Below are 14,032 nucleotides of genomic sequence, written 5' to 3'. Positions count from 1 at the left end.
TCCCCGTTAGCACACACTAACTCCTGTTAGTGCGTGCTAACATTTTTACGGGGAGTTAGTGCGCACTAAACCCGAAAACGAATTTTTCTGGAAATTTCGGGAAAAACTCGTTCTGGTTTCTGGCTCCCCGAACCAGGACAAATTAGGCAATTTCGTTGAATTTTGTTGAAATTGCCTAATTCATCCTAGATGAATGCACATCCCTAATGGTCACAAAATAACTTTTTGACAACCAAGTAACAATTGAGGCTCCCTAATGCTAAAATCTTATGCTTTCATGTTTGCTGGTGTGCAGATTTACTTTTGCTAACCACATCAGTGTGTATTTTAAGAAAATGTGATATATATACCTAGAATATGTACATGCATACATGTAACCCCCCCACTGGAGTACATAAAATGATGGAAGGGGTTTCCTTCTCAATTAAGGGTCATCCCTTCCAAATGTTTTTTAGTGGGTTCTGATTGGTCATGCAGATTATGAAGTGGACCTGTTTAATGACAGCTTGAGCATCCAGCAACTACTCTCTTCTCTCTGACTGAACTCCCCTCAATGAACTCTGATCCCATGCCTCACCTTAGTGCCGACCAAATAAATATAGTATATAACCATCTTTCAACTTCCAACAATTAACTTTATTTTTGGATGAACCACCCAGCAACTATTTATATGTTTGTGAAGCGGGCTACAGTGTTACTCACTGAATACATCAGAATTTCATGGGCTTCCACAGTCAGAATCACATATAACAGAAAGGACTTCTGGGGACATAATAATTAAATTCCCCCCTCCTCCATATCCTTTTCCCACACAAATACTTTTACCTTGGACTAACCATAAGAGTTAGTCCGGACTATCAAATTCTTTTTCAGTTGTACCTCAATCCCAACCTTGCTTAAGTAATGGGGTTCCTTTGTTGGCATACCCATATCAAAATTCACATGCAGGGGGGAAAAAATGCAACTCCCGTTTACATGATCTACTCACACTCCTCTGGTCTTTGAGCTTCCATCTGAATTCCACACATTCAACATCCCTGTGCAGTTTCCCTGGACTACTGCACTCAAAGGACACTCTGGGGCACTCCTCATCTCTGACTCACACCTGCATCTGAACTGCTGGAACACTTCCTCAGAGCGAAGAATGATCTCTTCTTCTTGTAACCTCCTGGGTAGTTCTCCTTCCACCTCTTGGTAGTTCCTCAGAAGGAGGGAAAAACCCACTCCAACCACTCCATGGCTGCAAGCCTCTCCCCTGCAGGACCCCACTCCCACAGTAGGGTCTCTGGACTTCACCAACCCGCAGGCTGGCACTCCAGCTGACTGCATCTCTGGACGTCCCTTTTGGTCCCTGCAAAGGGCAGGGACCAAAAGGGAAAAACCTGTCAAAACCTGCCCATTCTTATACTTCCCACTACATCTTAGTCACACAATCGGAAAATCCCACTTATTTAAAAGAGCATACACCATTTTCTCAAACATCACATTATCACATAAAATACACCTGATCATGCCTCTAAAAATGCCATCCAGTGGTCATTTAGCAGTGCTACAACAAAAAAACCCTATTAAGCATTTTCCCAAACATGTCAAACATCTTGTACACTGAAACCTAAAAAAGGTCAGTTTTGGGGACACACACACACACACACACACACACTGGTAGCTGCATCTTTTCTGTAGCATGTTTGTAAGGCTGGCTTCCTGCTTTTTTCAATTTTAGATAGACCTATCCAACATAAAATTATCTCAAATAAAAATACCTGTTTTGCTAATAAATTCATAGCAAAAAGGAATTTAAATTTCATATATTTTGTATTTTATTTAAAATTTGTATATCCCTCTATATCTAAAATCCATAATGGCTAACAAAGTAACATCCATAATAAAGCATATAAAATCAAACCATGACAGACTAATAAAATACAATAAGATAAAAACATCCAAATGATGTAAAAAATCTCCATAACTACTAAAAGTTAAATCCATGATAAAATATTACATTATTATTAGTCAAAGCAGCCTAGAAGATGACATAAAATTTATTTAACACCGACACATAGTAAACAGGAACCTATATCATATTAAATGTAAATTAACAGTACAGCATTCTACAACTAGATGGCATACTAATAGCAGTTAAAGAAATGGCCATTGTTTTGTATTGCAATGTACTTGTAACCAAATTTTCAGATTTGTTTGATAGGTTTGAAATGATAGTTGGGTCCAGATTTAAATTTGGGGCAAAAGCATTGTGAAAAGTCAACAACAAACTTCGCTTTGCATATGGTAATGACTATTACATAACAACATACTAGATGGAGGAGAAAAAAAAGCCAGTAACAGATTTTGGCTGATGCCATCCCTAGGCACTGTCCGTACTGGTGCCACGCTTCCCCTCCCCTCAGAATTCTGAGCCCTTACCTCTCTGCCCCTTTCCCTTCCTGTCCCCCACCCCAGATCTCTGCTTTAGCAATGCAATCCTCATATTGCAGTGAGTGTGGAGTCCAAACCTGTGGTCACAGGCTTTACCCTTTGCATGGAAGCCTAGAGGTGGCAGAGCCTGTGAGCACATGTGTAGTCACTGTACTTACTGCAATTTGAGGATCGTGTGGCTGGAACAAGGGTTAGGGATGGTAGCAGCGGTGATGAGGAAGTTTCAAAAGATGAGGACAAGATTTGCTGTATGTGGGTGAGGGTTGGGGGGGGCGGGGGGGAGGAGGTTTGCCATCCTAGGCACAGGCCTGAAAAAGATCAGCTGGCTCATCTAGTCTGCCCATTTATTCTGTCCACACTGCCAAGGATACGTCCTGGCTTTCAGCCAAAGAGTATGACAGCCTCCTTATCTGGTACATTCTTGTTTGTCGTCCTACTTGGTACTCTCCACCATGTTGATAAATGAGCAGATAAGATCCAATCTGTCCCATATCTAATCACAAAATTCTTTAGTAATCTACATAGCTTATCCAAACATCAAGCCTTCTAGTTCCTCTGTTGAACACATCCAACTACGAGTGCCTGCCTTTACACATGATCTTCCAGTTATTTCTATACTTGTAATCTGCCAGACGGACCCAGCTGCTTATTTCATTTTGCCTCTTCTAAATAGCTGCCATTACTAGTAAGCCTCCTAGGTTCCCTTGTGTAGCTTGCCAGACAGACCCAACTGCTAGTTAATTCTACCACTGCAGCCTATTAGATAAACTTGTCTACATGGATGCCTGTTGTTCTACTAGAATTTTTAATGTTTCATAATAATCACTTTGCCATGCATTCTGTCAGCTCCAACACCCATTGTTGAATCAGGTGAGTATAGTGCTATAAACACGTGTGCCACTGGGTTGTGCTTTCCATTAGCAACCAAGTATTCTCTTTGCTTATCCCATGCTGTCTTAAATGTCATTACTGTTTTAATCTCTGACACTTACTTTGGGAGGGCATTCCATGCATTCAACCCTCTACTAAACAGTGGCAGGGCAGCTTTGAAAATGCTCAATGACATCTCAAAGTGTTCTAATCTCCCTGAGACCATCTGACCCTGTCCTGCTTCCCTATAGGAAAGACAATAGGAGATTCTAAGTGTTCTGGCCATCAAAGTTACATGCTACAGATAGATAGCAAGGCACATGCTTTTCTATTACAGAAATTTAAATGAAATTGGATGAATGATTCAAACATTATTAGTGGAGGACACAGTTACAAAGGGATACAGAGAGACAGACCTGTTTTTCCTGTAGAAAACTAGTCAATGAAGCTCTTGTAGTTTACTTAATATTTGATTGCATTTTTTTGACCGAAAATCGAATATATTTGAACACGTTTCTAATTTCAGTTCATGAATGGAAAAAAATAAATCCAAATTTTAAAACAATGACTAATAAATTCCTCTGTATTCTTAGGTATATTGGGAACTAAAAAGTGATTCAGACATTGCAGGTGACTTCTTGTCAACAAGCGGTTCTGTCACCATTGCAAGCATGTGGAGCACAGCGGAAATCATTATCCAGCTGTTGCCAGATGATGTGCCTGAAGTGAATGAGAACTGCTTGGTCCAACTGGTTTCAGTTGAGGGAGGTGCTGAACTGGACCCAGAAAAAAGCTTCATTAGATTCACTATTTTGGCCAATGATGACCCTCATGGCGTGTTCATATTGGTCTCCAGCAGGCAGTCTGTGTCAGTGACAAAGGACATGAGCCGGTTCATTCAAATCAATGTCACCCGACTCGCAGGCCTGTTTGGGAATGTGACTGTGGAATTCCAAATTTCCTCTGGTGATCAAGAAGAAAAATCTTCCACTGGGAAAACAATGGGAAGTCTCTTGATTAGAGATGGTGCCAACTATGGAGTGAGCACAGTGCCAGTTGATAGCTGGGTGAGTACTTTCCTTCAGCTTGATAAGCCTATATGACATTTGGTTGCTTCAAGTAAATATATCCAATCAGCCTGTAATTTTTCCGACAATCTACTGTGAAGCTATTCTCCAGATGAATTATTTTACTGAGTGTAAAAGAGAGGTTTTAGACATGAAAAAAAGGCTTGTGAGAAATAACCATTGATGAGAAGTTTTGAATGTTTTGCAAGACTATAGTTTTTTAAATTATTCCTTCAAAGAATAAACAAATAGGGCACGTATGCAGAGGAATGATTTGGGAATGTTTTCCAAAATTGATGTATAGAAGTGGTGTGCATAGGGTAAGGCTATGGGGTGAGGGAGTGTGTGAGGGGGTATTGATTGGTGGAGGGTGTGTGAGGTTGGGTAGGATTGTGTGTGAGGAGATTTCTCTGTGTGTATTGATAGGTGGTGTGGATGGTTGAGGTATATGATTTGGTATGTGGGAGTATAGGGCTGTGTTTTAATGTGGGGATATATGAGGGATTATTTGGGAGGATGGATGTATATGGGGTATTTGTGTTTTTGAGTGGGTAGGGGTTATGAGGGGGAAGGGATTTATGAAGGGGAGTTGTGTGTGTATGGGGATTGTGGGGGTGAGGTACGGTTTGTTTTTTTATTACACTTTCAAAACAATCTAATAGATTTGTAAGGCAAGACTTCCCTTTCTTAAAACCATATTGGTTCTTTCCCATTAAGTCTTGTCTATCTGTATGGTCAATAAATTTGTTTTTAAGAATAGCGTCTATCATTTTGGCCAGTACCAATTTCAGGCTTATAGGTCTATGATTTCCTAAATCATATCGAGAACCTGTTTTAAAAATCGGGATTATGTTGCCCACCTCCAGTCTTCAGGTACCTTGTCTACTTTAAATGATAATTTACAGATTCTTAGCAACAGGTTTGCAATTTCATGTTTGAATTCTTTCAGGAGTCTAGGGTGAATACCATCTGGCCCCAGTGATTTGTTACCTTTTAGTTTATTTAATTTGATCTATTACATCCTCCATTACCACAGACATTTGTTTTAGTTGTTCATAATCATCTCCATCAAAGAATATTTCTGGTGTGGGTATGTTCCTGACATCTTCTAGTAAAGTCCAAGGCAAAGAATTTGTTCAGTTTTTCTGCAATTTCCTTGTCCTCCCCTAGCAACCCTTTTATCCCTTGGTCTTTAAAAGCCCAACTGACTACTTCACGGGCTTTATATTTCAAATGTACTTGAAAGAAATGTTACTATTAGTTTTTCCCTCTCTGACAAATTTCTTAAATTCTTTCTTGGCCTGCCTTAGTACTGTTTTACATATAATTTGCCAATGCATATGCACTTGCCTATTATCATCATTTAGGTCTGCTTTCCATTTTATGAACAATACCCTTTTAGCTTGAACTGCCTCCTTTACCTCACAGTTAAATCATGTTGGCAGTCATTTGGTCTTCCTTTGACCTTTCTTTAATGCATGGATTAGATTTTATCTGGTGTGGTATTTTTAAACGATGTCCATGTCTCAATCACACTTTTAATCTTCTTTTAGTTTTTTTCTATTTAATTTCCTCATTCTTTCTTTTTAAAGTTATATGCTACTGCAGTACTTTTATTTAATGCCCCTCCACCCCCCCCCAGTAATTTATATCAAATTTGATTGCATCATGGTCATTATTACTAAGAAGCCCCACCACAGTAATCCCTCATACTAGGTTGTGCATTCTGCTGAGGACTAGATCTAAAGTAGCTGTCCCTTTTGTCAGTTCTAGGACTAGCTGCTCCAAGAAGCAGTCATTTATGACTTCTAAAAACGTAACCTCTCTATCATATCCTGATGAGGCAGTAACCCAAGCAATACTAAGATAATTGAAATCTTCCATTGTTATTGTGTTGCCAAATTTATTTGCCTTTCTTATTTCTCCTTATATTTCACAATCTGTTTCTTCATTTTGGCCAGGTGGATGGTAGTGTACACCCACTGCAACTCTCATACCTGTCACACATGGAATTTCTATCCCTAAGGATTCCAGTGCATTTTGTTTCCTGCAGGACTTTTATCCTCCTTAATTCTATGCAATCCTTGACATACAATACAATGTCACTCCTCCACCAATTTGATCTGCCCTGACAAGTTGATAAAATGTATTCCTTAGTATCACAATGTCCCATTGATTATCTTCCCTCCATCATGTCTCTGAGGTGTGTCGATACAGACATATCCTCATATAATGCCGTACAATCTAACTCTCTAATTTTACTATTGAGACGTCAGGCATTTGCATACAGACATTTTACAGTATTTTTTTTTTGAGTTGAAGATACAGGCAGTTTAAAGTCATTCACATTAGGATGCTCTTTATTTACATTTATCTAGGCTGCTTCAGCATTAACCACAGTTTCTTTGCTGGGATATTCTAAATTCCCTGTTTTGCAAGTATTTTTCAAAGACACCTCCCTCCGAGCCATGCACTTCTGAGTGACTATTGGCTTTCGCCCATGGTCTACTTTTAAAGCATGGATTGCAGCAACTCTATTTCCTTTTTCAAATGTTAGCATCAGCGGCCGGGTTTTCACCTTGATTAAGAAGGAGCCCATCCATTGGAATAGGCTCTCCCTTCCACAGAATATTCCCCAGTTCCTAACAAATCTAAAGCCCTCTTCCCTGTACCATCTTCTCATCCAGGTGTTAAGACTCCAAAGCTTGGCCTGCCTCTGAGGTCTTGCAGGTAGAATGGGAAGCATTTCTGAAAATGCAATCCCAGAGGTTCCTGATTTCAATTTCCTGCCTAAAATCCTTTAGCCTTCAGAACCTCCCTTTTACTCCTTCTGTGTTGTCGGTACCCACATGTACTATGACAGCTGGCTGCTCCACTGCACTCTCTAATCTCCTATTCAGGTGATGTGCGAAGTCTGCTCCCTTCACACCAGGCAAGCAAATTACCAAATGATCCTGATGCCCACCATCCACCCAGCTGTCTATATTCATAATGATCAAATCACCAACTACAGTTGTCATGGAATGGGTTTTTATTTTGACACCTACTAGGAAACCTTTCTGTATTTGTAAAACTATCCACTTTTTAATGGGAGAATCAATTGCATAAAAAAGTGAAAACCTTGACTGTCGATACAGCTTTTCAACGTTTCAAAAGAAAGAATTAGGAAAAAAAAGCATTTGTAAGTAAGAGTGTGGCACATAACAGCAAAAAGCTACAAACACAAACATTTTTGCTGTTTTTCACCTTTTTTGTATACAAATTTCCATTAAATTATATTACAGCAAAATTTGCAAAAGTAGAACATTTCCAGACCCTTAGGGAGTGTGGGGGACAGCAGGGTTTGCTGTTTTTACCTCTGCAGCAAACATTTCAACTGCCTAATGCTGGTGCATGCTGTTGCAGTTAATTCTGCTCCCTTCTTGTGCTTTGTATAAATGAGGCTGCTCTGGAGTGTTCAAATTAACCTGTACTGCTCTCCCTAAATAATGTTGTAAAAGAGGGTCTGCAGCTCAGCTTCTTAAATTTGTCTTCAAACGCTGCCCCAGGAATGGTGAGAAATGATTATTTTGGTAAAATGGTGCAGTTGCTGACGCGGTTGCTCGGCAGCACCCCCTGCTGTTTGGAAGGACCTGGGTTCTATTGCTGTGTGGCTTAACTCTTCTGCTCCCCTGTCAGGCAGGGGCTGGGATTACTTCAGAGGTAGCATTTTCAGCCCTTGGAAAGAAGGGAGTTTCGATCATCATGCATTGGTGACACCTATTGACTGGAATTGGGGTCCATGTTAACTGGGTTTTGGGAGAAGCTACGGTTTGTGGTCTCTGGCCAATGATTCACTTTGTGAATGTGTTGGGGTGGGGGGTGGGGACCCACTGGATAATTTGGATAATTGCAATTGAAGGTTTATAGCACTGTAACCCAAGAGAGACTGGTTCCATCTGAACCTGAAGGGAGCAGGAGAAAACTGGCTGAGGCAGATCACCACCAAAACTAGTGTGGTTGCCACTTAGACATGTGGCCTGAAGAAGGAAGTATAATAACGTGTGCAATAAGAACACTAGCGTGCAGCATGAATGCACATTTTTGGAAGAAGCAGGATTTATGAAAATGAGGGGCAATATCGCACCATGCCATAGCATAACACATGGTTTTTAACGCTAGAAATGACTACACCTACACCTTTTTCTATCTTTTCTCTATCAAGCTAGGGTGAGAACATAGTAGAAATGTCATCTTTGTTAGACTTTCGTCACTCCAAATGATGTCAAATCTTCACTGAGGCGTACTGTGCTGTTCGTACGTCTCACTCTACATGAGAAACTGGCCCCTAAACCCTAAACCACCATCAACACCTCACCTCGAGCTCCTAGATGGCCCTCCTATAGAGAAATAAATACTTCACTACTATGAAGGCCTTGTAGATAGGTTCTCTTTCTCTCTCTCTCTTTCTTTTTCTCTCTCTCTCTCACACACACCATGCAATACTACCGACATGAAGCGGAATGTTATCGCGTGGTGCAGTAATTCTAAAATTTCCCTAAACACGCCTCTTTTTCTTATCATGGGTGTTATCCATGCGTTAATAACGCATTTTGGTGAATCTAGGGGTAAACTTGCAATTACAGGACTAAAACAACCCTTAAGTTAGGAGCAGTTATAACACCGGGAGGAAAAAATCCCTGGGTAGTTGGGAACGAAGGTTCCTGGTGCCAGATCCTAACCCTGGTTCTGATTGAGCTGGAAGTACAAAGGAACAGGAAGAAACTGCCAGGTGAAGAATAAAAAAAGATTGAGCTGAACAATGTAATCCCATACAGATGTTGCAGCCTAGAAAGTAAACAAAAAAATAGGACATCTCAACAGAGTGCAGCAGCAGCAAGATAAATAAACTGCTACAAGGGTAAGTTTCTGTTACAAAAAGCAAAATGAACAAAGGATGGCAAGCTCCAGCTCAGACAATAATATAAAGTCAGGCTCTTTAAAAGAAGTGCAGGTTACCCAAACACAAAAATAAAAATCCAGCCATGTTGATAAAAGAGCATTCTTTCATCAGGTGCCTCTAAACTGGCTTCCAGCTAAGTGGGGGCAATTTTCATACTCTCCACCTTGGGTGCTTCGTCTGTGGACTTCACAATAATTTTCAAAGAGAAAGCATGTTCATGCTTTTACTTTGAAACGTGCATATCTAACAGGTACTCTGAGTTCAAGTCAGGTCCTGGACTGTTTTCATTTTCCCTTTGGTAACAACTGGCCTGCTTCTCAGGAAAAAAAAGGCAGAGAGAGGGAGAAACAGTTTTAACCAAAAGATATAATTTTATTTATGTAACTTGTACTTTAAAAAGTTGCAGCTTCATCAGCCATGAAATTAACATTCAAACAAATATTCATTAAATAAATGTAAATGATAAGTTTTCTACAATTATTTTTTGATTTTTTTAACAGGAAAAACAAACAGAATTTCCCTTGTGCACGGTCCCTTTCCTCAGAGTTCAGACTTTTTGTTACTTGTAACTTACTTTCTTGATAGGAGTCCAATTTCTGAAGTAATCTCCTTCTTCTTTAGGGGTATTCTTCTGGCTCTACAGCTTTTAGGATTCCATTACTTTATCTGAAAGGAAAGTTTCCACCACTGGAGTCCTGCAAACCACTCAGATTTCCACTGGCCTCTGGCCTACAGCTATCCCCTTGGAAGCCCAGATCTAGTGTCTCCTCCAGAGTCTATGCAAGACTTTACCAACTTGTAACATAATGTTTACGTTCTCTTAAATTTTATTGTCAAAGTATTACTGTCTGAATAACTTTGCATATTTTACACAGGTTTACATAGAAGACTATCTGCAAGTGAAACAGATACTATCAGTTATGCTTCTTATTAAAAGAATATTTAGCACTAACCTGAAAGGAAAGTTTCCACAACTTGAGTCCTGCAATTGGCCTCTGGCCTATAACTATCCTGTTGGTTGCACAGATTTGTTGTCTCTTCCAAGGTCTATGCAGGACTGATAAAACCCCCACCCTCCTGCTGACTATATGCATTTATTCTAAGTGCAGTTTCTCCTACTGCTATAAACCAGTGGCATGCCCTTCTCTCAAGGCTTCTGAAAAAAAACAAAAAAACCACCGCACTGTGTAAGTACAGTCCATGGGGGTTATACATACTCATGGCCATTTCCACTTGCTTTTTCTGTGGATACATTTTCCATGGAAAATAGGGATGTGAATCGTTTTTTGACGATTTAAAAAAATCGTCAGATATTTTTTAAATCGTCAAAAATCGTTAGAGTCGCGATACAATAGAAATTCCCCCGATTTATCATGAAAAATCGTAAATCGGGGGAGGGGGAGGGCAGGAAAACCGGCACACCAAAACAACGCCTAAACCCACCCCGACCCTTTAAAAGAAATCCCCCACCTTCCCGAACCCCCCCAAAATGTTTTAAATTACCTGGTGGTCCAGTGGGGGGGTCCCGGCGCGATCTCCCGCTCTCGGGCCATCGGCGCCATTTTGGCTGCCACTAATATAAATGGCGCCGATGGCCCGATAAAAAAAAAAAAAAAAAACCACCCGACCCTTTAAAATGACCCCCTTAGCCTCCCCCCCAAAAAAACCTTTTAAAATTACCTGGTGGTCCAGCAGGAGCGCGGGGAGCAATCTCCCATTCTCAGGCCATCGGCTGCGTTAATAAAAATGGCGCCGATGGCCCTTTGCCCTTACCATGTGACAGGGCAAAGGTAGCGCCGGTGCCATTTTGAATATTGTCAATACAGCCCTAGTGCAGGAGATCGCTCCCGGAACCCCGCTGGACCCCCAGGGACCTTTGGCCAGCTTGGGGGTGCCTCCTGACCCCCACAAGGCTTGCCAAAAGTCCAGCGGGGGTCCGGGAGCGACCTCCTGCACTCGGGCCGTATTGCCAGTATTCAAAATGGCGCCGGCGCTACCTTTGCCCTCACTATGTCACAGGGGCCGACGGGTATTGCCAGTATTCAAAATGGCGCCGGCGCTACCTTTGCCCTCACTATGTCATAGGGGCCGACGGTCGACCGATGGTCGGCCCCTGTGACATAGTGAGGGCAAAGGTAGCGCCGGCGCCATTTTGAATACTGGCAATACGGCCCGAGTGCAGGAGGTCGCTCCCGGACCCCCGCTGGACTTTTGGCAAGTCTTGTGGGGGTCAGGAGGACCCCCCAAGCTGGCCAAAAGTCCCTGGGGGTCCAGCGGGGGTCCGGGAGCGATCTCCTGTACTCAGGCAGTATTGCCAATATTCAAAATGGCGCCAGCGCTACCTTTGCCCTGTCACATGGTAAGGGCAAAGGGCCATCGGCGCCATTTTTATTAACGCAGCCGATGGCCTGAGAGCTGGAGATCGCTCCCCGCGCTCCCGCTGGACCACCAGGTAATTTTAAAACCTTTTTTGGGGGTTTGGGAGGGTGGGGGAGGGTTTTTTGATTATCGGATCGGGCGCAGCCGATAATCAGAACTCAAATCGGGCTGGGCGATAAAAATTTTAAGATTTGGATCGGAACCGGAACCGATCAGATTCCGGTTCTGATTCACATCTCTAATGGAAAATAATTTGTGTAGTTGAAAATGCAATCTACATGCAATATTTTTGTCCCTCTACCGAAACATGCCCCTGGGAATGCAGCTAAAAATATACATGTGGTGCAACACCACACTTACTTTTATCTGTATTGAGGGAGGGTAATTTTTAGACAGCCAATTTATGTACATAAATCACTATTTGCCCAAGTAAATGGCTAGTTTACAAAGGTTTACAAGGTTTTCTCTCATCCTGACCTTTGATGAGTTAGGTCCCCAAAATATTGCACTTATACCTTGGCAGCAGGCACCTGATAGGATCCCGTAAGCTTGGATAGAGGATAGCACACTGTTGCATTACTGTTACCATTACCCCAAGACAGCTGCTGGTGTTTAGAAGCGAGTATATTTCCCACCGTGTTCGAGCCTATTGGCAGTATTTGGATTTGGTAGAAATATAGTTGCCAGGCATCTCAGTGATAAATACAGTATGGTATTTGCGTAGTATGTTTAAAACCATTTGCTGATATCTCCTCCTTGCTTTTAAGACATTTTATTGCAAGCACTGATCTGAAATTAATGCCATGCTGTCCACATTGTTTGAGTTTGAGAGTTTGGCCCTTCAGATTAACGAAGTAAATGGTGTTCAGATGGTGCTAGAAACCTCATCTAGCTGGTTGTGTCCCAAAATTCATTCCACTCACAGTGCTTTATGGATATTTCGTCCCTTTTAATTGAATGATGTCTACTCTTGTGTGCTAAGTGCCTTTTTCATTTCACTTTATTTTTGCATTAATAAATTGACTTATGAGCAAAAACACCCCAAAAAGTTTACAGTATTAAAAAACCAAAATATAACTACAAAAATACATAAGCATAAAAACCTAATACATAACCCAACACTAACCCCAACTTTTACTAAAGGCGGAGTAGAAACTTGCAACATAATATAACATAGCATAAAATAGCATAATATATAATAAATACTGTATAACTTTTTAAAATACAAAATTAGAACACAAAGTAATTGGACAAATTACACTCCCTCTCAACAAAATTGTCAATATTTTAAATATATAATATTCATTTTCAGGTATTCCTCTCACCTGGCTCTAATTTCACTGTTGAGTTAACCAGTGTGAAGCTGGCGGGTGGAGATATCTATGGTGTGCCTCAAATACTCAAAGAGAAAAAGTCAGCTGCTGTGCCTGTGCCAGATGATGCAGCTAATTCTGAGGTAAGTGAACTGTCTGCAGTACAACCTGATAGTAACCAGAGGGCAAATCAAGACCAACCCACTCCACTTTATGAAGTGCTGTTCTACATACTGTTCTACTGGAAATCTTTGGCAAAAAAGTATTATTTCATCCATATACCTTTGTCTTAAAGGTCAGGGTTGATATATTACTAGGGATGTGGATTCTTATGGAACAAAAGTGTAAAGCATGAAGAATGAGCCCATTTTTATTTTGTTTCAAACAAACCGAAAAAAAAGTAATCCATTTTTTCTTTTCAAGTAATAGATTACCCTATATGGTGCATTATTTCCTGAAAACAAACATGAAAAAACAAAAAAATAACCCCCCCCCCCAAATAAAAAAACAAACAAAAAAAATCTCCAAAAAACAAAATGAAGATGAAAAAATTTGTGTGCACACCCTTATATATTACAGGTACAGTATCTTTAAAAAAAAAAAAAGCTGCCAAAAGTAGGATAATTTTCAAATAGCCTTATCTTTAGCAGGCTCCACACTTTGGAACACAATGCCTCTAGAGATCAGATTGTAAAGAGATCTCAAAACCTTTAAGAAAAGTTTAAAAATATGGCTTTTTAAACAAGCATTTTATAAAGAGACTGGAGAATAGAAAATATACAGGAATAGGCAGAAGAGCACCAGCGCACAGCACTAAGAATGTGCATTATAATAGTCTATGAACTCTATATCACAATAAACGTAATTGTAAACACTATGAATATAAATTTTACCCGTGAGCAGAACCTTACAGGTACACCTGGTCATGACCTACTTTACTAAACAATTGATGGTGAAGACCGCACCTTGAATACTGTGTACAATTCTGGTCGCCACATCTCAAAAAAGATATAATTGCGATCGAG

General features: G+C 40.7%; 1 protein-coding gene across 1 annotated transcript in view; it reads left to right on the top strand.

Moving 5' to 3' along the window:
• ADGRV1 (adhesion G protein-coupled receptor V1) overlaps positions 1–14,032 on the top strand; it is a 1,128,533-nt gene that overhangs the window by 481,355 nt on the left and 633,146 nt on the right. Inside the window, exons 70-71 of the mRNA XM_029573357.1 lie at positions 3,900–4,373; positions 13,007–13,150. Coding sequence (XP_029429217.1) covers positions 3,900–4,373; positions 13,007–13,150 — 618 coding nt within the window. The remainder of the gene's footprint in view (positions 1–3,899; positions 4,374–13,006; positions 13,151–14,032) is intronic.

This window comes from Rhinatrema bivittatum, chromosome 1, assembly GCF_901001135.1.
Source record: "Rhinatrema bivittatum chromosome 1, aRhiBiv1.1, whole genome shotgun sequence".
Taxonomy (NCBI): domain Eukaryota; kingdom Metazoa; phylum Chordata; class Amphibia; order Gymnophiona; family Rhinatrematidae; genus Rhinatrema; species Rhinatrema bivittatum.
The sequence above is the reverse complement of the archived record's forward strand: the minus strand, read 5'-3'. Positions and strand labels throughout refer to the sequence as shown.